General features: G+C 39.0%; 1 protein-coding gene across 7 annotated transcripts in view; it reads right to left on the reverse strand.

Moving 5' to 3' along the window:
• Positions 1-1,760: 1,760 nt before the first annotated feature.
• Positions 1,761-23,811, reverse strand: part of LOC139144803 (transcobalamin-2-like) — an 86,537-nt gene continuing 64,486 nt past the window's right edge. For 4 of the 7 annotated variants that reach the window (XM_070715585.1, XM_070715583.1, XM_070715582.1 and 1 more), the window contains exons 2-9: positions 13,879-14,125; positions 9,311-9,590; positions 8,226-8,521; positions 7,403-7,566; positions 6,158-6,335; positions 5,720-5,900; positions 4,740-4,858; positions 1,761-4,302 (exon numbers count right to left, since the gene is read on the reverse strand). In XM_070715585.1, coding sequence (XP_070571686.1) covers positions 4,238-4,302; positions 4,740-4,858; positions 5,720-5,900; positions 6,158-6,335; positions 7,403-7,566; positions 8,226-8,521; positions 9,311-9,590; positions 13,879-14,125 — 1,530 coding nt within the window. In that variant the 3' untranslated portion in view covers positions 1,761-4,237. Of the gene's footprint in view, positions 4,303-4,739; positions 4,859-5,719; positions 5,901-6,157; positions 6,336-7,402; positions 7,567-8,225; positions 8,522-9,310; positions 9,591-13,878; positions 14,126-14,577; positions 15,432-19,153; positions 19,514-23,811 lie in introns of those variants that run through there. The other 3 variants (XM_070715581.1, XM_070715588.1, XM_070715586.1) reach the window with 3 other exon arrangements.

The raw sequence follows: 23,811 nt of genomic DNA on the forward strand, positions 1-23,811 counted from the left end.
GATGGCTATAGCCCTTTAGAAATGTTTGTTGTTGAAAAACTTGCCAACGGTTCAAACTTTCAATAACCTCTTTCAGCAGTTTCTCGTGTTGTGGAGAGGCTCGAATTCATAATTCAACATGTTGAATTTTGCGTTTCCACTCTCATTTAGAGGAGGGGGGGGGGGAATGGTTAGTTTGAACTCACAGGGTAACATTTGCAATATACTAGTATATGTGTATAAATTATCCAGTGTCCCTAACTAGAAGATTTACCTGTTTACATCCAAGTACCTGTAACCCAGTCCATAATCACCATCAATGATAATAGATGTTGGCCAAACCATGGAGGTGAAAGGGATAAATCAAACAATACAAAATATCCAATGGCCTTCCTGTTTTTTCACTGATGAATGTGTAGTTCAGCGCCCTCTCTGGTCAACAAATCCTTCGTTTCTAAACTTCGATTTTATAAATGAAACCTACATTTGTTAATCTTTCACAAGTGCCTTTATGTTTAAATCACCTAAAATTTATTTAAGAAAATAAAAAAACTTTACAATTTAGGAATTTTATGTGATATACTGACAAATTTTCATATCCTATCACATAGCACTTCAGTATTTGCATACCTACTCCTTGTACCTGGCATTCTTCCACCAGCTACTCTCTGTTACCACCTCTTTATCTTCAAAACTGCTGCATTTTTGCCAAGAAGGATACATGTTGGCTGATATGGGTAACAGCACTTTATTTCCCAAAGGCTACCAATTACCAAAATGATGATAATATGGACATGGTCACTTCCAAGAAGCGAAGAATCGAATCTGTCCTCACATCACAATTGTTGTTAAAAGGAAGAACAAACTTTCTAACAACCATCAGCTGAGTAATGTCTAAGGGTGGACGTTAAAAGATATTGCAGTTGGTTCAGCAAATTGTACTTTCAAAGTGCATGACACTAGTTGGGTAGTTGTGCTCAACTGATGAAATTCGAAGTGTGATTTTGTGTTATCTGCAATCTTCAGACAGTATTTGCTATTCATTTGTTATATATATATATATATATATATATATATATATATATATATATATATATATATATATATATATATATATATATATTACATGCCTTGTATATCGAACGTCGCGCGCTCCATAGGATTTAATGGTAACTCGCCGATGACGTCGCGGGCCGCATAGTCATCACTGGACCGAAGGTGAACCGGAAATATTTTCAACTTGAAAACTTTTCGACGTAAAAGTCTTGAAATTGCATGTTTTGCACAGAAATCCGGTTTTGGAAAATTTCGCATAAAAATATTGATAAACCGCATAACAGTAGTTTAAATATATCAATGCGCCATTCGATGACGAAAATCGGTCTATTATTAACCGTTTTTCGTCTAAAATGAAAATAAAGCATTTGACCATAATTTGCCAATAAACGTAAATATTTTTGGTGCAAATTGAGTAAGAGAGGCATGTAATAAAAATATTATAGCCCAAACAGGGACTATGTACCCTCGGGGCAGGAGACCATTTGCCCTCCTTACGTCGGGCAAAGGGTCACCTACCCTCGGGCACATAGTCCCATGTTTGGGCTATAATATAATATATACTGGAAATGTAAGAACTTGTAGTTGTCAGTCTACAGGCTGTTTCATGATGATTTTCAATATGTTTGTATATATATATATATATATATATATATATCCATAGACATCCTTTGCAAATTCAATATGTAAATTGTGAGTGAATGAAAACACGAAGTACAACAAGCTTTTAATCAAAACAGTCTGTGACTTTTATTTCAATTATTTTTTTAATAACTGAGCACTCTTTTATTGCAAATGATACATAACAGATATCTTGTAAATTTCTTGAGACTCTGCATTGAAATAACATTTCTTTCTCAACATTACACATTTACATTTAATAAAATTTATTCTTCGATGTATAAGTAACACGTTTGAATTGTATGTAATACAATGCATAGCGGAGACAGTGATCTTTCTGGTATTTTCATCAGAAATTAGTTTTTACATTTTTCAAATTCGAATTGCATCTATTCATTCAGCTGTTCATTAATTGTTTTTACAAATGACATTCTAGTTCACAAGACACTGGAAAACAATTTTGAACAGTTGTTTAACGCTGGTTTTTTGTCGCTACTTCTCACTACTTGTGTCATAATTGAGCTTGACTCACAATTATAAACACAAACTCAAAGAAAATAACACGACTCGAATACAGAAAGGAATGTTACCAGTTTTCCCAGCACACCACGTGATCCTTTGCGTCATGAAATTGCTCCCTGTCAAATTCCCGTCCAATCTTTTGAAGACTTATTAATAGTGCCAACAAACATTCTACCCTTTCCCCCAAAATAACCCCCAAAAGACCCAACCCACTAAAGCAAACAATGGTTTCAGTGTCTGAGTAATGATATCGATGTTATACAACACGTGTGTACAAGGATGGAGAATCTGTGAAAGCCCATTCTATCTGTCAGTGACAAGAACCACTGTGTCCATAAAGATTCTCTCTATATCTTGTCCGATCTTTAGTAGACGAACATTCCTTGAACTGCACGACTACGGGATGTTCTCAGGGGATACTTTTCTGCAACAATCGTTGATCTCTTGAAAACGATCATATTCTTATTAAAAATGTCCCTTTTCCCGAAAATCTATCTCTAGTCTCAACTATCTCATAAGTAGACTGGCAGTGTGATGTACTGTGGCTATGGCTGTATGTGAACCTACAAACGCATACCTATTTTAATGAAAGGTTATAACAGCTTTACCTTAGGGAAATATGCTACGAGTTTTAATATCTGCAATAATAAATGGCATTTTAATCCGCTCTGCTTATTATAGTATATATGCACTACTATCTCTAGGGGGTGCATTTTTGTGTGGAGTTGAATGAAAAGCAATATGCCCTATCCATTGGTAAAAAGAGGGAGTTTTTAAACCGACGCATCGACCTATTACAAACACGGCAAGACGAAAACTGTCTGATCTGAGTGTAGCTGCATATATCTTGCAAGATAAAAAAAAACCAGAAAAGGTTGAACTTTGGTCAGTCTTTTCTATCATGTCGTCTTTTCCGATCCAGTACATATCATCAAAACTTATTTTCATGACACGTGAGACCATCCGGATATGAAAACACAAAGTAAAAACAACATGGAACAACACAAACAAGGCAACATAAACGTACCGAACTCAGAAGTTTTACGTCCGCTGTATTGCTAAAGCAGTCGGCAAACTATTGTGAAACGCGCCGGGGATTTAAACAAGCACACATCTAATTAATTGCGATTTAATGTTCCACGGTATAAAACTTCCAAAATGTCCACAAAATTCCTCTAAGTAAGTATATACAATATTGTAGCCATTTTCTTTAGTCGATATGAATAAAATTTCCACAAAATTATTTTATTTCTTGTGTTTCCCGACAATTCAAGAATGCAATATGTTTGGACACTGTGAAGCATTTCCCATACTGCATTGCTAATTTTGATAAGCATGATGTAATCGGTACTATGTGAGCAAATTACAAAAATTTCTAATCAATATCACGTTGAGCGTGAGCGTGACACCTAGAAGCACACTTGTCACTTTTCCAGTTGCTGGGTTGTACGGTCATGGAAAGTCATATATGTACAAAGAGAATATAACTTACAAAGCGTTCCACTTGTACTGCCTATTGAGTTGGAACTATACTTAAGGCCTGAGTTCAGAGTAAGTAAACTGCGTCCTTAAAACATCTCGAAGGCTGTATCAGCACCTCGACCTCTTACCTAGACTAAGAGATACGTCGCTCGACCCCCCCCCTCCCGCCCCATGAGGCAAGGAGCATGGAGAGCGTCCTCGTGCGACGGATCGTTCAGTCTACCTCTTACTATGAACAAGTCAACCGTTTCCATTGTTCTCATAGAAAAAAGAGACGGTTTTTTTTTTTCAGGAAAGTTTTCAAACTGGTCTGTTTCAAAACGCAATGTTTCTATAATATTGCGTAGAACTCACGTAACTGGAGTAAAATCGATGCCTGTGTAATTGACAAGAAGCTTAGTGTTGAACGATAAAAAAGTTTTGTATTGAACATAAATGTTGAAAGTAAAAAACGTATACTAATATGCCCTAAGTAGTAAGAATATTGCAGTGTTCATGGATACTGTATTTTTTTATTCTAGTAGACCGAATTTACACTTATATAACCACCGAAGTACCAGCTGTTAGTTTACATCCTCTATGTGACGTACGTATAGAGCAGTGTTATCCTGTCTCCATCCTGAGGCCTGACGTCATCGATACCTAGTAAATGTGAGAGAGACGAAATTTAGGTTGAAAAATGGGCTAATTCATCAGTTAACTGAAAGTTCAAAGATGAATTGTTGAGAACGCCAGACTAAGTTCTAATATGTCACTCTTATCAGCTTCTACATGCGGGCCTGCGCCTTCCAACGTTTATTTTTGAATCGAAGTACAAACATCGAAGTAAATATCCATGTAAATTGGCCTTTCTTGGACAACAACTCGATACTTTACGATGGTTATACTGCAGGGAGATGAAACAAAACAATGGCTGGCGAAGATAACAATCTATATCCTGGCCATAGACCCCCCCCCCCCACCAAAAAACCCCAAAAGTTTCTCAAGGTCTGAGTTGGCCTATACCTACTTGGAGTTGCACCACCCGGCCTTCAAAAAACACCAAATTGCTAGCGCCCTCAACGTTGATTTCAACTTACCGAGTGATGTTTCGGTATCCTTTGACGTGAGTATTGCCCAGTATTTTTCATCAGCTACCACTTCATTTTCGTTAATTGACACTATATAAGATCCCCAACTGCCTCCTTCGGCTCGGAGTCTGAAAAAGATGTAAAGTAAGACATAAAGAGAATTTTCACATAAACGCACGCACAGGCTAAAAAGTTACATTTCTGGTATAGTAGGTATAAATGTATTCAGGTTTAAAAAGTTACATCCTACAAGCGATATTGGTCAGCTCCAAGCGTAGGTGTGCCATGTATTTCCATGGTTCGAAGCAATCGAATTATCCACGCTGCGATACAATCTCTGTGTGGAGATTGGGTGCGGAGTTCATACCTCACTTATGTTACGCGCCAGTGGGTAAAGGTATCCTCGCTGATAACATTTCAGGATTGAACAAGAAGTATTCCTTCCAGTCTCCTCCATCATTTCACCCTCCGTTGTTTGCATAACCTACATACAGTTTCGAATTCACGTATTGAGTATTGAAGTTTAACTTGTGCCCAGAATACTTAAATGTACACATCTTCACATAAAACAATAATTAGAATTTCTAACATTTTACTTCGGACGTCAAAAGTTTTATATCGACATTAATGGCGCGAACACGACTAAAAGCCTAGCTATCAAAGACTGATGGTTTCTCTGTGTTAGGGGCAATTTGCACAGGTCAGGATCATAAAAGGCTAGCGTATGTAACTTTGCCGGCCTTTACACAATCAGAGTGTATACTATCTTCTCGCTTCTACCTCGACACATTTTTTATCGGCAACAGGAGCAACCGTATCTCGTGCACACAGCTCATCTGTAAACATGTCCGTTGCTCGGAAGGGTAGATTCGTGTATTGTCAAGAAGTGTTTTGCCTGATTAAATATATTGAAAATCGCTTGGTATAGTCAGGAGGTACTCGAAGTGGATGCGAAATTAAATTTCTGTCTTTGTCATTTTGGTACATACCTGAAATGCTCACCGTGCTGTTCTTCTGTGTTGTGCAGGATGTCCGTAAGACTTGACCCAGATTCCGCGGTCACATCAAAGGTCACTGACTTCTGCGCGGTGTCGTTATTGCTCCCCATGACGTCACTTCTCAAGGACAAGTGGACAGTGATGAAGGAGCTCGTTAGTGTAGTGGGCGTCACTGAAAATACAAGCAGAGTGCCCGAAATGCCACGATTTACCGAAGAAATGCGTTAACAAATTGTTAAAACTGGGAACTTAAAGTATGGATTAGAAACACTTTGCTGACTCTAAGGATGAAAAATGCAGATTCAAAGTCTGGCCAGCGAGATTAGGGTACATCGATGTAGGTATATGTAGTATATGTAGGTATAGGCCAATCTATGGATGGATGGACCGATGTAATATTCGACTCCTTACAAAAAGTTGCTGTCTTACCATCACAATCGCTCTCTTTTTTGATATCGGCGTAAGTCTTTTTTGCCAGGGCGGGTAAGATCCGTGCTGTCTGTGAAACGGAACCGTATGACCCGTCTTGTCGCTGTTTCCTCACAATAGACTGCAGAGCTTCGTTTATCGCCGGACTCTCGGGCTCTAATCCAGCAGCAAGAAGTGCCTATGGCGAGAACAGAAGTTTGCTTTTAAAAGTAGTTTACTGTAAACACATATACAAATGTCTGTGCTACAAGTGTGTGCTATCGTGGCCATACGCAAGTAATTGCCAACCCTGCTGAAACTGTGATGTGCCGATACCGATGGAGATGTGAGTCACGCCAACACTTGCACATTGCGATGTTGACGAGCAACATTTTCCTTTTGCGAAAGTTGTTATCAGCTGAAAGTGTTTCCTTCATCTTTACAATGCAAATGGTTTCTACATTTCCCATTTTGAATCCGAAAACAATGATTGTACAAAAAGCTCCACTTTCGGTGGCAATTATTGACCAAACTATTGAAGAGAACTATACACAAAGACCTGGTTTTTGTCTGTTTTTCGAAAAAAAAACTCCCCACGGTTGCATGATTTGGAATGCTCGACATATTCATGCTCGAGATATCGCTTAATGCATCAGAGTTTTACCTCGTTTACTCTGAAGCTTTGAGGAGACACCGATGGTGCCACCGGGTAAAATAACTGTTTTACGGTAGAACGCACCTCGGGGACAGACATTCGGACTCTCGAACTTTTACAATTCTCTTCTGATACACCAGGTGTGGGTGTTCATTTTAAAGCTCTTGGTGAAAGAAAACTTTTCACCGGCTTAGTTTTTGGAAATTCGATTTTTTTTATTTTTCTCCATAGAGTTAACACAGGGATGGCGGCCATTTTGAATTTCTAATATCGGTAAATCTTGGGTAATTTGTTTCTCTAGTACCAAAATTTGCATGGTGACCCCCTGTTTTTATTCTTGATTCTGAAAGAGAATGATTGAAAGATTCTTTGAGGAAAGTTAGAGCAAAAGTTTAAGTCTTTCACTTTCGAGGTGCATACTACCTTAAAGAGGAGAATTGTGACATGTGCAACTGACGACCCAAGCTATTTAATATATGCAATTTTCCTCATCTCCGGCAAACATAAGGACCCCCAAAACAAACAAAATAACACAAAATAAACCAAGGCAAAGCGAACTAATTGCTGTATCTTCAACCACAATCATGAGGTGGATGGAATGAACATTTTACCTGCACCGCGTTCGCTGTGTTAAGCTCACTTCCAAAACTCCCATCATCCCTCTTTTCGCGAAGAATATATTCAACGGCATCGGTGATGGTGCCATCGACTTCCGTTTTCCTCCTCTTACTTGGAGACAAACATGACAGAGCCACAACCACCATTGAAGTTGCGTCTGTTCCCATCAAAAGACAGAAAGCATGAATTTTTTTTTATTTTAGTCTCATTTCGAGACATTCTATGCTATGTAGGATATAGGTAAAATGACCGAAATCTTAAGCATTTTCTACAGTGGTCGTAGTTCTTATTTATTGTCATTTATATTTACTAGGCAGTACTATATATTATTGCCTGAATACATGGGTTCATGTGCCCGAGAGCAGGTGACAATTTGCCCGACGCCAGGAGAGTAAATTGTCTCCTGCTGCGAGGGCACATAAACCCATGTTTTCAGGCAATAATATTTTTATTACATGCCTCTTCACAGCTAACGTTATATGATATTTAGTTACATGCAGGGCATTCTCAAACAACTATTATTGGCCAACATCAAACAGATTTTAATGAAAGCCGAAATAGCAGTGCGCGCATGGATATTTTACATCTAACGTTTAAGCGTCTACTTTGACGTCGTAAACGTCCAAGGACTTCACCGGACCGGGTAACCATAGAAACTGGTCCGTACATCTTTTACATGGGCCGCTAACTCCCCGGATGTCCCAATTCAAATAAATGCACTAATTTTCACTCACATCGAGGCATGTAATAAAACACCTTATAAAGAGATGTGTTGATTGAGTTATAAAGTGATCAACATCCAAAGATGAGACGAACCTATTCCATGTTGAAAACCACCGTCAGATTGCTGCGCAGATTTGATATCATCGATGATTTCTTTCTGCATCCGACTATCGGCATTGCATAGCGCCACCAGTGCCAGACTCTTGTAGTAATAATTGTTATTCCCCTCATCTGCAAAGCTGTCCATGTCCTTTTCCAGGGAGAAGGCCATGTCATATTTATGGAAGTCTTGCGGATTCTGGCAAGCTGCAACTATCGCGTTGACATACATAGCTAGATGGCCCGCCGGCATCCTCAGGTCTTTGTACCGCACCTCGTGTTCTTTTCGGCTTCAATGTTGAGAAAATTAAATATTTGCTGAGGGCACTTTAGTCAAATCGAAGGTGTCGTCAAAGGGTGTTTTTATTTTACGAACGAGCATTTCTTGTCATGAAATCAGAGAAAATAAAATTCGACTTGCGTAAGCTAACGAGCTCAAGCCTTATACATTGTCGCAAGGGCGCACTCGTGAGTCAGCTGTGATGGGTGTAGTCTACAAGTAATATCTGTTACTGACGATCTTTGTTTTGCATAATTATTGTGAGGCTTACACAACGTACTTTCGGCGCTAGCTCTATGATTAAAAGTAATTAAAACGCTGCACTTGATATCATAATTTGCTTGATTGTAGTCCGTCTGAGCTCTGATTTGCGGCAGATATGGTATAATACTGCTTCAATTGCCTGAAATTCAAGCATAGTGACGCGGTCCTGGTAGCTTGAATTTTGTTCAGTGAAACTAATGTGTTACGAAATAATGCAAAATTTGATTGACAACTGCTTGTTGTCCCCAAACTGTACAAAATGTCCCCAAAAATAAATGGTAGTGGGACACAGTGTCCCCTGATCTAAAATTCCTGGCAGCAACACTGCTTGTATAATAATAAACATTACGGACTTCTGCCCAGGATGCCAAGTGAAATTATTGACCAAAATATCGAAAAGCTTTGTATACCTCAGAAAACAGGTCAAAATATCACATTTTAATCCGACCAGTCCAAAATAACACGTGATGGCTACGTTCCCTGTATACGAGAAAATTAAAGAGCGCATATCAACGAAATGCACGAGAAAACTTACTCTGCAACCGGTAACATTTCTTCCAAAAGTTCTGTATTCATCTGCTTAATACTAAGTTGTGTGTTCATCTCTTGCATACCGAGTGAACGACTCTCGTCCAGAAACCAGTCCGGTCTGCTCAGTCGAAGCGCCACCAGCACCTGCGGAGTGTTACTCCAACCATATTGGGCGTTCCGTTGCGATAGCAACCATTTCGACGCTATTTGTAGTGACTGTTCAGTTGATATTGTTGAATTTTCTCCTAAAACTAGCGGTGATTTGGTCGGTGGTACTTCTATATCTGAAACATTTAAATACAATTCTTATGTTTAGTTTAGTTTATAGAGAGGTATAAGACAATTGAATCAAAATGACGTAAGAAAGCGAATGCACGAGAGAGAGAGAGAGAGAGAGAGAGAGAGAGAGAGAGAGAGAGAGAGAGAGAGAGAGAGAGAGGACTTTATTGTTATCATTCACGAACGTCAGCAGTTTGGTTGTTAGGAACGCCTCTTTGAGAGGAGACAACTTGAGTGCAGGGAATTTCATGCAGTGAAGCATACTTGGAGCAAATCGGCTAAACATCGCACTCATAGTTGATTACTGCCACCAAATTAAGGTCACCCGATTACGAAGAGGGCGTTTGATGTCGCAGGGGACTCAGCAAGGTCAAAAGTCGAAGGTTCAGGTGGCATTCCCAGGGGAAATCTTTGGTGTTATCAGACTGATTGGTTTGTCATAAGGGGTCTGTCTTTGCGTTTGCGAGATCAGAACCATAAAACAATACGCGTTGTGACCTACCATATGGTAGCTGGTGATTTACATGCGAGCATTGATGGTGCAAACATCGGTTTCATGTTGTAGGCAGATATGTACTTTTTCCCTATAAAAATCCAAAGCTGTCCCAGTTCTGTGATTACATAGCATCGAAAACGTCATGCCTGGCATTATCTCGCTAACAAAATGTAGATTGTAAACCTCGCTATTTGCCAACTCTAAGTAAGCCCCGCGGTAAAGTGGTTAAATTTGCAGATTTGCCTGTTCCATCTGATGAATACTCAACCCTTGGCCTTGGGTGTCCGACTCTGCATCTAGCAAAATAAATTAATTATTCGGGACAGAAATTATCGGCTGTCATCTTCTTCACATTAGAGCGTCACAGTAACTTCCCATAGTCGTCATGCCCAAATAATTGTCAATTGAAACGATGAGCCATAGATTTTGTTAAAATGTGGTCTAGTACCCATCTGTCCAACGCATCTGATTCTACACCTATTGCGAAAAATTGAACGGATGGTGTACTAGATCTTTAACATTGGTCAGCTGGACCGAGGAATGTCTTTTGGCCATCTCCAGTGGTACGATCAATAAACTATCTCCCTCTTGCCTGGCATCACCGTTCCCAATCCTGAACATCGGTTACTCAGTCAAGACCAAAAATTTAACTTTTTGCATACTTGTGCATTCAAAAAAACTCATCGAGATGCATTGTTTGCGTAAAACACAACAATCGTATTTCTCCGAGTAATTGACGTGATCGATTGAAAGCAACTGCGATTATTCCCATAATGCATTGCTATACAACTGATGCATGTGACACAACGATGGTGATTTAGTACTCTTCAACCTAAAAATGATTTAAAACGGTAATATCCTTCTGGTTTAGCGTATAATTCACATTAAAGATCCTGAACACAGGGAAAAATTTGGTCGATTTAAAACTGATCATTTTCAAGTCGAGCGCAGTACAAAGTACAAACAAGAAAAAATACATGCATGTTCATTGGGACAAGCCTAGAATTAATACGCCTACACGAGAGACAGCATCAAAATGTCGGATGCCAGTTTCTACGCCACAGCTGCTGGCTTCGAGGGGCCAGCCGACATCTGTGAATGTAGTGGATAATAAACATATTCCCCCTTGTGCAAAAGACAGAATAATGACATTACTGTGTACTGCGCTATATTTAGTCCAAAGTGTGCCACTCGATATCCGGATAATACATTTTGTTAAAAGTGCATATCTAAAATGTCAAGACAATAATGTAGAGCAAACTAACGGTGTCATAGGTCATCAACAAATGAATAGTGACGTAGCAGATAACGTGAAACATATACTTACTTTTACCAGGCAAGGGAAATGATGGTAGAAATTTCTATGGCCAGGTGCCCTATAACAAATCCTCGCTATATTTCTTGTTTTGAATAAAATTATTTTCCGCTCTGTGTTCATGGTTGCAAAGTTTCTTCGACTGAAAGACCGTAAGGTTGAAAACGCGGCTACCATATGTTGTGTGAAATATTAGCTCTGAATTATCATCTAGGCCCAGCTGTGTTTTGGATTATATGTGGCCGGATAAAGCAGCAGTATTAAAATCCCACGCCCGCGTAGAAAAAGCTTATCAACGCCAATTCAAAAATGGATTGTGAAATCCACCCACTTTTTTGTATTTTTGACGCATATCTGCCGATTTGGATAGAACTGCAGGCTAACGGTTTACCGCCTCAAATGTTGGAACCAACAACTGCGCATTTGTTTTTACCGCCCGTTTAAGGCTTATAGTTTTGGTTCAATAAAAGCGCCAATGATTGAAATTTTTCACTCCCTTTTCAAGTACATTGTTGTTCGGTCTATAAAAGACAGTTTCGTTTTCAACTCCCATAATAAAGTGAAAATGCCTAGTTTTCAACTTGTACACACGGCTTTTTATCATAATATCCATTGCTTTTGTTGTCAAGTGTATTTAAGTCCGGACTAGAATTGATAAACGATAACATAACGCGTTGAATTACACGTTGTATTTGCACGGCTATAGTACCTGGTATATCCACATTCTATGGAGACCTCCAGAAAGAGAAAAGCACGTGTTTTCTAGAATGCAAATAATGAAGGCATTTTCAACATTTACTTTAACATTTACTGACGTTCTAACAGTCTGATTTGCTAATGTGACTGATGCTCTTCGTAGGCAATTTACGCTTTAAAATAAATGAGCGGTTATAACTGAAGTTAAATGAAAATAATTGCAGATATCGATCTGCGTTTCAAGTTGTTTGGTTACATATAATCTTATGATTAATTATACCGATACTTCTGATATTTTGATCATGAAACGTCATTGATGCTTTTCTTTCGGGATGATTTGTTTTGCTACGGCGACGGCGTGAAACTCAGCATGACGGCCGATTCAAAACTTGCGGAAATGAGTAATGCAAAAGATATGTTCATAAAAACTTTGAAGACTTTCACGTTGTCTCACTTGCCTTTGTACCACGTGATCCCATGACGAGTCGAACGTGCAAAAACTTCGTTTTATATTCTTCTCTTACGTAAAAGAAAGCAACACAATGCGCTCCGGTACAGTGAAGACGCTGATACGACTGGTATAAGTTTCATTTCATCATTGTAAAAGCGACACCGCTTGCAGTGCGGTGGCACGTCTAAAAGCTACAGACGTACAACTGGCGACCCTAGTCGAAGGGTTTACAGTATGCAGTACAAGTACAGCATTCGGTTTCAGTCGCTATAAATTCTTTTAAAAAAAAGGTTTCAGGGCCTGGCTAGTAAGCAGAGGTAATCCGACCAAAATATTAAGGGTTTTTGTGACACGCAGATACAAAACATTTGCAGCATAGCTCTGTTTGGCTGTCTGTTCAAGAGGCTTGCCAGTTCTCACCATGTACAACTAAGCTATTTCTCTGTTGAGGTTCTGTCTCCGCCAATCCATCGCTAATAAATCGTATTACACTTTACTTCGTTAAACTTAGGGCGCTCTAAGTGGACACATAGCAGACTCAATCCTTTCAGAGTGAATGCAGATGTAATTTGGTCCTCACAGTCGCTTTACTCCATTTTAGCAACGCAAAATCCCTTCCTTCTTTTTGAATAAATAAAGCGAATCGAAGAATTCAATTATTATCACTGCAAACCGCTGCTGACACGCCGACCTTTAAATAATTTACCATTATATTTTTAAACAGAATTTGATGCAGATAACATTAAACAGAAAAACAGAAGCGGTGGTGAAATAAATTAACGTTGTGTGTTTCCGAGCGAGAGAGACATCACGGTTAACCTTTCATGACTGGAATGAGTTGAACCGTCCTACATCTTAACTGAGGGTGTGGCACTGTATCGATGGTGGGATATATATATATATATATATATATATATATATATATATATATATATATATATATATATATATATATATATATATATATATATATATATATATATGTCTATCTATACCCTATAAATTGTATTGTATCGTATATTTATTTCATCAGATGAGGAAAACAAAACAAAACAAATAACAAAGGTCAAATGCAATATATTATATATATGGCATATATATACATACATGCATACATATATATATATATTTATATATAAGGTTTATTTGTGTGTATTTGAAAGTTTTACAGACAGAGAGACAGAGGGGAGAATACGAGGACGGTCGGGGGAAGTTGGTCAATACGTACGCAACAGAGCGATGACCACAAGATGCATAGCGTCAACAATATTCATACATAGACAGACAGGCAAGGCAGAGTGTGATGATGGTTGGGATGTCATCAAAACTACTTACTGCTGCTTTCGTTGAAGACATACATGCTGAACAAAACTGCCCCTAAAATAGCAGCTACTATGACTATGGCGACGATAAGCGCTATGATGGTGCGAGTACTGTGTCTTTGATAGCTGTACTCGGTGTCGGTGTACGAGTCCATGAAGTCGAAGCCCCCTCCGTGCCCTTCGCTGTGCCCGTCAGATGCTCCGCCTCGCCGTATATGTGGTGCAAGGGTGATTTTCGTCGTGTACAGGCCATGGTCCCTCTGTAAGAAACCAAAGAAAAGCATGCCATAACTTAATTAAAGAACCTCTTAATTGTAACAGTGATTTGTAGTCAGTGCGTGCACGAGAAAAAGAGCGGATGAAAAACGCAGGAAGCCATGGACGGCCTGTGGGCGACAAAAATTAAATTACAGGGTATAAAGCAAACGACAAAGACTACCTGTATCGCACTACATTAAACGTCAACATTTCTTCTAGCAACAAACCACACTGATTAGATTAAAATCCCGAGGATTGTTAACTTTTAGATCTTTGAGAACTGTTCAGGAAAAGGTAAATACTCCTATAAACGATAAAATGCTGGTCCAGAATCTAAGGTGGCAAACACCTGGCCAGTGAAAAGTTTACCTTTAGTGCCTTGAGAATTCGTGCTGTTCTACTCATGCTTTTAGTGTGCTTTGCACGGCGACTAACTTCACCAGTTTTTACGCACCTTTCGGAGACATGTTTGACGCGAGGCTGTCGGGCTGGGATTGACCAGTATGCAGTGGACCCTACGGCCTACCGACACCTTTTCCCTTTTCTTTCAGCGCAGCTCTAAATTTATCTTTGACCAGAAGTGGCCTTGATGACAGATTTTCTCAAAAATAGCATTTCAGAACATCTTCAGTGATGACCGCTAAAACCCAAAGTCTCATCTCAGCGAACGTGACCGCTGATAAGATCGCCATCACCTCATCCTCCCTGGAAATACCATCTTCTTGTCAGGTGAACGACAAAAATAGTCATCGCCATTTTGAACGAAGTTTTGTAGATCGAACTGATAGCTTAAAGTTTTATATTGTGCGTCAGTCAGACTTTGATTTTGGTGGAGAGAAGATTTGCACCAGATTTCACGTATTTTACACGAGACTTGTCTCACGCGATCTCCAGCAATGAATGCCCAGTCTTTGTACACACATCGACGACATGGAAAATATGACCGCTGATAATGCTGCTATGGTTCTGCTCTATTTAGCATAAAAATAATGAAATTATTACCTACAATTATACTGGTATTAATTTATGTGTTTCACCGAGCTTGTCTACGTCCCCTGCCGCTAAGTTGGAATATTATTCTACAAAGATGGGATTTCTATTACTACCCACCCAGCCTACACATTCCACGGCTGTCGAACTCATAATGTAGGTTCTGTCTAGATATCCTCTAGTCCCACCATTTCTTAGTCGTATGACGTCATTCGCTTTCTTCCCTCGAGTCAGATTTTACATTTTCCGAAGAAGCTGCGATAGTCCGTAGCACCGAGATTGACTTTTTGCTTTTGAAAACATTTTCATGTTTTCCTGTAACAGTGAAGGCCCGCATGCGCACAGAATGATTTGCATTCAAGCGTGGCCAATATGCATGATGGCCGTGGTCTAATTTTGGGACCAGCTGACTGCTATTTAAGTAACAACGCGCCATCAAGGTTCACTCGCCTATTTAGTTTTCACATTCGTAATATTAGCCAGATGTGGACTCTTATGTAACTTTAAAACAATCTTTTTTTTGCAAATGACTTGATTGGTTTGACTCCGTATGATGTAAAAAAATGTACGCCCTCGTAACTATTTCTTGCCTTTCCTTTCTTAATTGAATTATCAAACTGTTTGAGAGAAATCGATAGAGTTCAAGGTTAACGCGATTGAACTCTGCCATTTCTCGGTAATTTTTCACATGTTTCTCAGTCCTCTGAGAATTAAAATTGATCATAGCGACATTCTGTTTTTACTTGCGCGTAGACAAAGAGAATGGCTGTTGCTATCGAAAATTGAAATAGCTTTTCTCTTCCTGTACTTGTGAGCTACTTCTTTTAGTTCAGTCTCGAGGCGGATGTTTTCAGGACTATACACACTCGGTGAAGCGCTTTTCAGACACTCATGTCGGCCCATATAACGGGTTTAGTGGGGAAAAACGCAGGACGTGGCAACTGCAGGAAGTATGTGATATGGCAGGTACCTCATCGAAGCTGCAAAGAACTCTGCTGTGTAGAGTAAGAATGTTAATGTTTCTGTCCACAAAAGTCTCGTTAATCATTGTAGTTAGAGCAGCCTGCACGCTGCCAATATGCGCTCAGACTGGCCCGTCGTTTATGGGAGCAGAGGAATAGGCTCCGATCTAGTTCATACCAATATGGTAACGTTAATCTTTTAACATTTTGCTGACAATGATATGTTGTAATGTGTATATAATGAAAATAAATACCCAACGAACTGATTCATATAAAGCTGACGCCATGTGGATGTTGATAGTTATTATCTACATAACATGATGTCAGAACGTTTTCCCAGACCTAACATAAGTGATACTGAACGCTCCATCGCTGTTTAACAACTCACTTGGAAGTGGCAATTATTAGAGCTATGTGAGTGGCAATTATTAGAGCTATGTGAGCATGCACATATGTTTACAAACTAGTGACTGGTCTGTAAGATTTGTAGGCTGTAGCTCACGGGTTCATGTAGGTTGTTGACCCTGATAGGACTGGTGACAGTCCACTTGATGACTTGTCTTGTTTATCTCGAAGACATTTCATATGCTCTTACATGTAAAGGACGGTGTTTTGTCGGCTTTATTTCTCAACAAATGAATAAACTAGACCAATCTCTAAAGAAAAACAAAATTACTTAATAATAGTAACATCATGTAAATTATCAATGCCAACAAGCACTGATGAAAAAAATCAGGAATACAGGACTGTCGGTTTACAAACAGCTTCAAAGCAGTCTTGAACAATGGGACACTCAATGGTAAACATAGTATGGGAATGCGTAATCTCATACTGCTCTAATCTGACGCATTAGCGGTAACTTGGACTAGTTGTCTTAACTTTACGACATTAACTTAGAGACTGTCATGTAATGTTTATTGGGCGACCCCCTAAATGCTTCATCACGACTGGAGAGGGCCGGTAGCGACTGAAAACGCACCAGGAGGCAATATGTTAGATAAAGAGCACATCGCTTGACAAGATGTGAACTGAATCATCATGACCTTTTAGCGGGGTCAACCGCAGAAAAAGCTTTATGATGCAACTGTACTGATTACGTATGAAAGCCCATGAGGGACATTTTTTTCTCATCAAAAAATGTCCCTTTAATGGGCTTTCATAATTACGCGGTACTTTATTTCGACATAATTTTTCCCGTCAATAATTTGCAGCATTGCGTCAACCTGTATATAAATCTTCACAAGTCTGTTGTCAGGAGTGCATACTTTGGAGTGATGGCGTCAAAATATTTACTGGAAATCCACACGTCCAAACTGCGGGGACGGCACTTGCAGGTAGGGTTGTTGGTATCGATAACATTAAAGAAAAGCCGATAAGAAATAATCATGACCTTGACCTCGATCAACCTAAGAGACTGGTCAGTTTCTTCGGCCTGGGGCGGTGGATTCATGGGGTCACCATGCTTTTGACCTTAGTAGTGGGGGGTCACCGTGTTTCTGAAGTGCCCAATGGGGGTCAGTGTGTTTTTGAATTTCGACATGGACTCATACTTGCCTAAAATGCATCGTGCCAGCCACGAATTTCATCATTTGATCCCTTTTTTCAGCGCGCGCGTAACTTTAAAAATCAGACATATTCTTCAGCGCACCTTGTTTCAAAAATGTGGAATAGGAGGGTCATCCACTTTTTGATGTCGGCAAAAATAATCCACCGACCCCCCCCCCCCCCTTGGCGGAAGAAACTGACCAGTCCCTAACCATCGAATACGATGCTCCCGAACGTTGACCCCGTCGTTCACAGATCACATACTTGCGTGTCAATGGGTCGTTTAACTTTCAATCTTCTCTATCGTGTAAACACAAGACGACGACGGTGGCATGAACAAGATATTGATTTATGAAACTTGGTGGAGATTTGTGAATTGCAGGGTAGTTCACCATTTGTGTAATTCATGGTTGAACAACGGAATTGGGACACCTGCATAATCCTGTCGCAAACCAGTACACAATATCTGGGACATAGTTGTTGGTATTGGCAAAATAAGACAGATGCGATTATAAGCCTCACGATTGATTCCAGCATTGACCTCGCTCTTACTGTTATGTCTTCAAGTAACAAGACACACTTGCAGACGGTCTGATTTAGTCAGTAACATCAGCTATGGTATAGAGAACGAAATTTGAATGCAATCTTCCAGGGTATGGAATGGTTTTGCACTCTTTCTGAAGTTACTGTTTGTTCTTTACATGCCAGCAAAACTTAGTGATCTGATCGATGTAGTTTATGTTGCCATTTGCAAGAGGCGTCAACATCACCAATAGCTATGAATGCCCGATATTGGATATGTATTTGCAACGACAGCTAGCATGTAACAATATGGTTGCAACAACAAATCAGTGTTCTTCTTATATCTATTTGCTATATAACGTAAAAATAAACAGCGGCGACGACGTCCATAGCAACAACAACAACAACAACAACAACAACAACAACAACAACGACAACACGGTTTGTCCGTTCCGTGTTGTGTGAGATTCCAAGAAGTAATTATGATGTCTTTGAATTTCAGATGCAAGAGTACAGCGCTGCCCCGTCACGTGTATTACACCCGTTTCTAAAATTAACATTCAGAACATTTTTCATGCATCCACCACAAAAAAGATCAACGGCAAAAGACAGACCTCATTCTTGAAAACAGAGTAAAAAGTTAAGTCGCTTCGCTAAGAAAGGCAAAAACTGACCTACTTCTACAATCTATCCTGTGGACTGCTACCTACGTAAAGGTCAACCGGGGTGAACGTGAAACCCAGTAGGAGGCATATAACCACAACTGTCCCACTGAAGTCCCCGTGCCCCCCGTGTGCCAGCTCCATGTTAACTGGGTAACAAAAACACGCGTTTTGTTCTGTTCTGTGTTTGAAACATCACATATTAACGCATTGAACTGCGGTATGATACACAAACCATATAAACAAATCCTTTGGCTCATACAGGATTGAAATTTATCAACGATCTGTCTTCAAACTTTAACGACATAAAGTGCATGTTAGCGGTTAGTGGACCAACTGTCTCGCTTACCGAAACGTTCAAATGGGCAGGCTTTACCGTTGGTATATCATCCACCGGGCCTTCTGAAACATCGTCTTTCTTCGGGGGGCTGAAGTACTCGAAGATACCCTGGATGTAACGAAATACCTGCTCCATTCGCATTTGTTGGCGACGTGGGTTTCGCGATTGGGATATTCGCGGGAAAATCTTTGCGGTCAGGGCGGGGTCGTCAGCGTTTACTGTTCGTATCCGTAGTCTGGTTCAGAGTTAATGTGATATGATATCCCTCCGACAAACGCGATGTGACATGACTTATTCAAATATGTTTTGGCTGCTTTGTTTTTGCGTTTGTCTCAGGAATAAAGAGGTTTTGTAACGGAAATGAGTTATACTCAATGGTATTGTATCTGATCTTGTATGCACGACGTCAACAACTGCTTCCGTCATGGTTTGCTGACCTTGTCAACATTCCACTTTCGCGAACTGTCAAACGCCGATGCACAACGATTTGACAGAGATCGGAGAATGTATAAGTGTGCCCTGTTGATCCTCATGATCCTGGGTACAGTATGCATAGCAGATAGATCTAACACTTTCGTACAGAAAAACAAACAAACAAACAAATAAATAAAAACCAAACAAACAACAAACCTACAAATCACAATCCTCATTTTTATAACAGATAAATTAATAAATAAATAAATAAATAAATAAACTAACAAACTAACTAATTTATCAATTAATTAATTGATTAATTAATAACACATCTGTATGGCCCGGCAACAGCCGATGCTAGCGCAGACTTCAATTTCAGTCACCATATACATTTATCTTCCTATTCGACAGACTTTGTCGACTTTTCGAATCTGATGTTTAGTTTTGGTGATGTTTATCGGGATTTGTAAACCTCCGTGTTTTAGCACTCGGGTCGATGTCACGCTTTTGCATGGCAGAAAGCAAGAAAATAATGTGTACATTATGAACAAAGTTAAAATTTATGTTGCATATATCTGGAATCGGAACTGTTAGGGGAGAAGTCGGCGAGGTTGGTGTTGTCTTCAGTTCGTGCTATTGCTATTATTATCATGTGCAACACAATTTGTTACTTAATTATGGAAAGGGTTAGATAATCTAACTTAACCAGGTCATTTCACCCCCTGATATTCATTATATATCACCGTCTGACCATATCTGTATCGCGTACCATGGTTTGACTGATATATATTTTTCCCAAATTCGACCTTTGAATCTGCATGAACAAATCTATCATTTTTCGTTTGTAAAATAACAATAAAAAACCGAACCAAACTAAAAGCGTATAATAGCCAAAACCGTACCATTTCCGGGAAACAGAAACAGACAGTTGTAAAGCACTTTCCCTGGATGATAATCTGAGGATTATCGAGCTTGTTCAAACAACAATGAATAGACTTTGATAGTTCTAAGATTAAAGACAGATCATATTTCGTGCAGGTGTCGCATTGAAAAAAAATCAAGAAATATTGATACTTTCAACAAACTTCACGATTCAAATATTTATGTTCTTATGCAGGAATCTTGAAAGGCTTTCAAGGAGAGATAATTTGTTTTCAAAACTTCCATACCTTAGTGCAATGGATAGGCTTTTTCTTGTGGATCATGTTGTCAAAACTAAATTGAAGATGGCGGCCGATAACTTGCATGCCGGGTAATGACAAAGGCAGTGGTGGAATTCTTTCAACTACTCTTAGAACGGATAAAGGAATAAAAGAGCCCACTTTTTAGAAACTGTGTCTGAATTTTAGATACGCCAAGCGATGAACGAACCCGAAGAACCATGATATCGTAAACTAAACATTACGTTTCTGGTACATTGTGGGTAATAATATCATTTCAAAGACCCGGTGGAAAATGTGCATCGACCTTCAATTGTTACAAATCTGCCCCTTCATCACCACAGTTCTCACAGTTCTCGGGAAATCACGATGACGCTCTACGCCATTTAAAAAAGTTTTGAGCTACAGTGAATACTTGCAGACGCACTAGTTACTAAATTTTGCCTAAAAATGCAACAATATACAGATGGCCATCTGATTCCCGAACGTAAGCCCATAGATCTGACTAAAACTAAGGATATTTAGATTCAACACAAGGGGATATCAATTAAATAAAAGGTATACTATTATGCTGGTTAGGTTTGGAAATTAACGCTTATCGTGCAAAAAAAATATCACGAATGAATGAACAAGCTTAATTTAAAGTCATGCTTTCCTGAGTTCAGCAGTGATTCTCAGACTTTGGAGTTGAAAGATTGAGCGAACCCAACAGAAGGATAATTTTTTTCGATGGCAAATACATACGGGGCTCTAATTTAAGGAATTCGCGTCAATTACCAGGGAAATCAAATTTTAATCCGTCGCATTATGGTAGAATGCCTGAGTCGACTCTTGTGCTCTGATTTGATTAAGTTCAAGAGTTCTTGTCAGTCTATCAGGGAATTTATCACACTGACGCCATTCGAGGCACGCAGAACTGGAGAGGTTACGGCATTTGAATTAAAATAAACACTCGTTTCTCAGAGCTTGCACATAAACCCATTCTGCGAAAAAACACAGCTCGGTGAGCTAGTCACTCAGAAACTGCTTTGTTTTGTTTTCAAAAAATCTTTCAGGTCAATGAACAGTTTACGACAGACACCAGGCTGTTGAAAAATCAGGAAACAATTGGTGAAGTCCTTGGTATTTTTTAAAGTATTTCTGCTTGTTCAACAAGGACACCGAGTTTCCGTTCTCCGCTGCAAAGACATGTTTCATCACAAATATACGTCAGACCACAGTCTCTCCACCCACTGTGGTCAGACAATACGCCACTTCACATCTCGTTAATGCGACCTTTGACCTCCATTGTTGTCACCGTCTCGACAACAACAATACGGAAGTAAGTCAACAATAACACTAACTGTTGCAGAAATACAGCCCAAGCTGGAATGAAAGGCGGGCAGTGATGTAATATTACATATCCTGAATGTGTGGAGACAGTAATTCAACGAAATTGCTAAAAAGACACTTCCCACGAAACTTAAGTGGCAGGATCAGGAGAAAGAGAGGATCTATGAATGTACTATTTCACTTTTTAATTGACAGTGCACCAGGGAAATTCCTAAGGACGTGGGGATGATTCCAGTCGCGACGTCCCTGTCTCAAACAACTGACAATTTATCTAACCACGGCACTACAGCAACCTGAAGATGCCCCGTCAGAGACTCAACTTGAACATGACCGTAGCAAATTCAATCACGGTCCCTCCACGACCGGGACCGTGATTGGTTGAGTGCGAGTATCTTTACCGCAGCTGCAGAACATATGCATTCAAATATTGAATCTTTAAAACTGAACAGTGGTAATTTTTGTGTTATTCATTGATTGTCTTTCATGGGAAATTATACGTGGCAACTACCTCAATCTAACACTATGTCAATGAAAGGTCTTCGACAATCTATTTTTTAAATATCAGCAACGTAGAGTTATTGAATCATAATATGAATTGCGTAGGTCCAAAATATAACATAAAGTTCGTAAAGTGCGATTTATAGCGTCAAATTGAATGTTACGTCTGGATTAAATGTAAACTTCACTCATGAACGACACTTAGCTCGTCATTTGCAAATCCCCTGAGAGGTTCAACTTTTTCTCCGTTTGGAGGTAGAAATTGCAGTGAACTTGCGAAGAAGAAAAAGTGTCAATAATTACCACTACCTGTCTCTGAAATGATTTACATAATACCCTTACAAAGTAGAAGAAATATTAAGGCGTCACCTATGCTCGCTTTAATACATACATACATACATACATATACATATATATACATACATATATATATATATATATATATATATATATATATATATATATATATATATATATATATATATATATATATATATATATATATATATATATATATATATATATACATATATATACACACACACACAAAAAAGTATACAATGTGCCCTCCCGGTTATCAACATAATGGCTTTATGGCAACCTCTGAACTTGGGCAGAGAGAGTACGGTTATATATATATATATATATATATATATATATATATATATATATATATATATATATATATATATATATATATATATATATATATGTATGTATGTATGTATGTATGTATGTATGTATGTATGTATGTAGTATGTGTATATGTATGTATGTATGTATGTATGAATGTATGTGTGTGTGTATGCTATTTCCATACAATTTGAAACTTTCGCCTTGGTGATTAACCATATTGAATACAAGCATGCTGTCGAATATCCTAACGATAAACTACTTCTTCTTACTTCTTCCAAGTCGTTTTTTGAAAAACAAAAGCAAAATCAGAACATACGTTTTCTATTTTCGTGACATAGTTAATTACAAAATTTCACACAGAACTTCGGGCACTTAGATACAATGTAATTCATAAATTTCGTTTAATCCGATGCACTTTGAATGTCTTACATACATTAGTATCTTTGCACGTTTATATGTTGAATGCACATGAAAAGATGGACATCCGTCGTGTATTAACTGCTGCATAATTTTGTTATATTCCGGGCCTTCCACTACGGTTCAGCCGGGGGATGAATTATATCGCGAATCAAGCTAAACATTCTGCAGACAAGCGTGGTGACTGTATCCCGTGGAGACAAACATGCT

The sequence above is a fragment of the Ptychodera flava genome, chromosome 12 (assembly GCF_041260155.1).
Source record: "Ptychodera flava strain L36383 chromosome 12, AS_Pfla_20210202, whole genome shotgun sequence".
NCBI classification, from domain to species: Eukaryota; Metazoa; Hemichordata; class Enteropneusta; family Ptychoderidae; genus Ptychodera; species Ptychodera flava.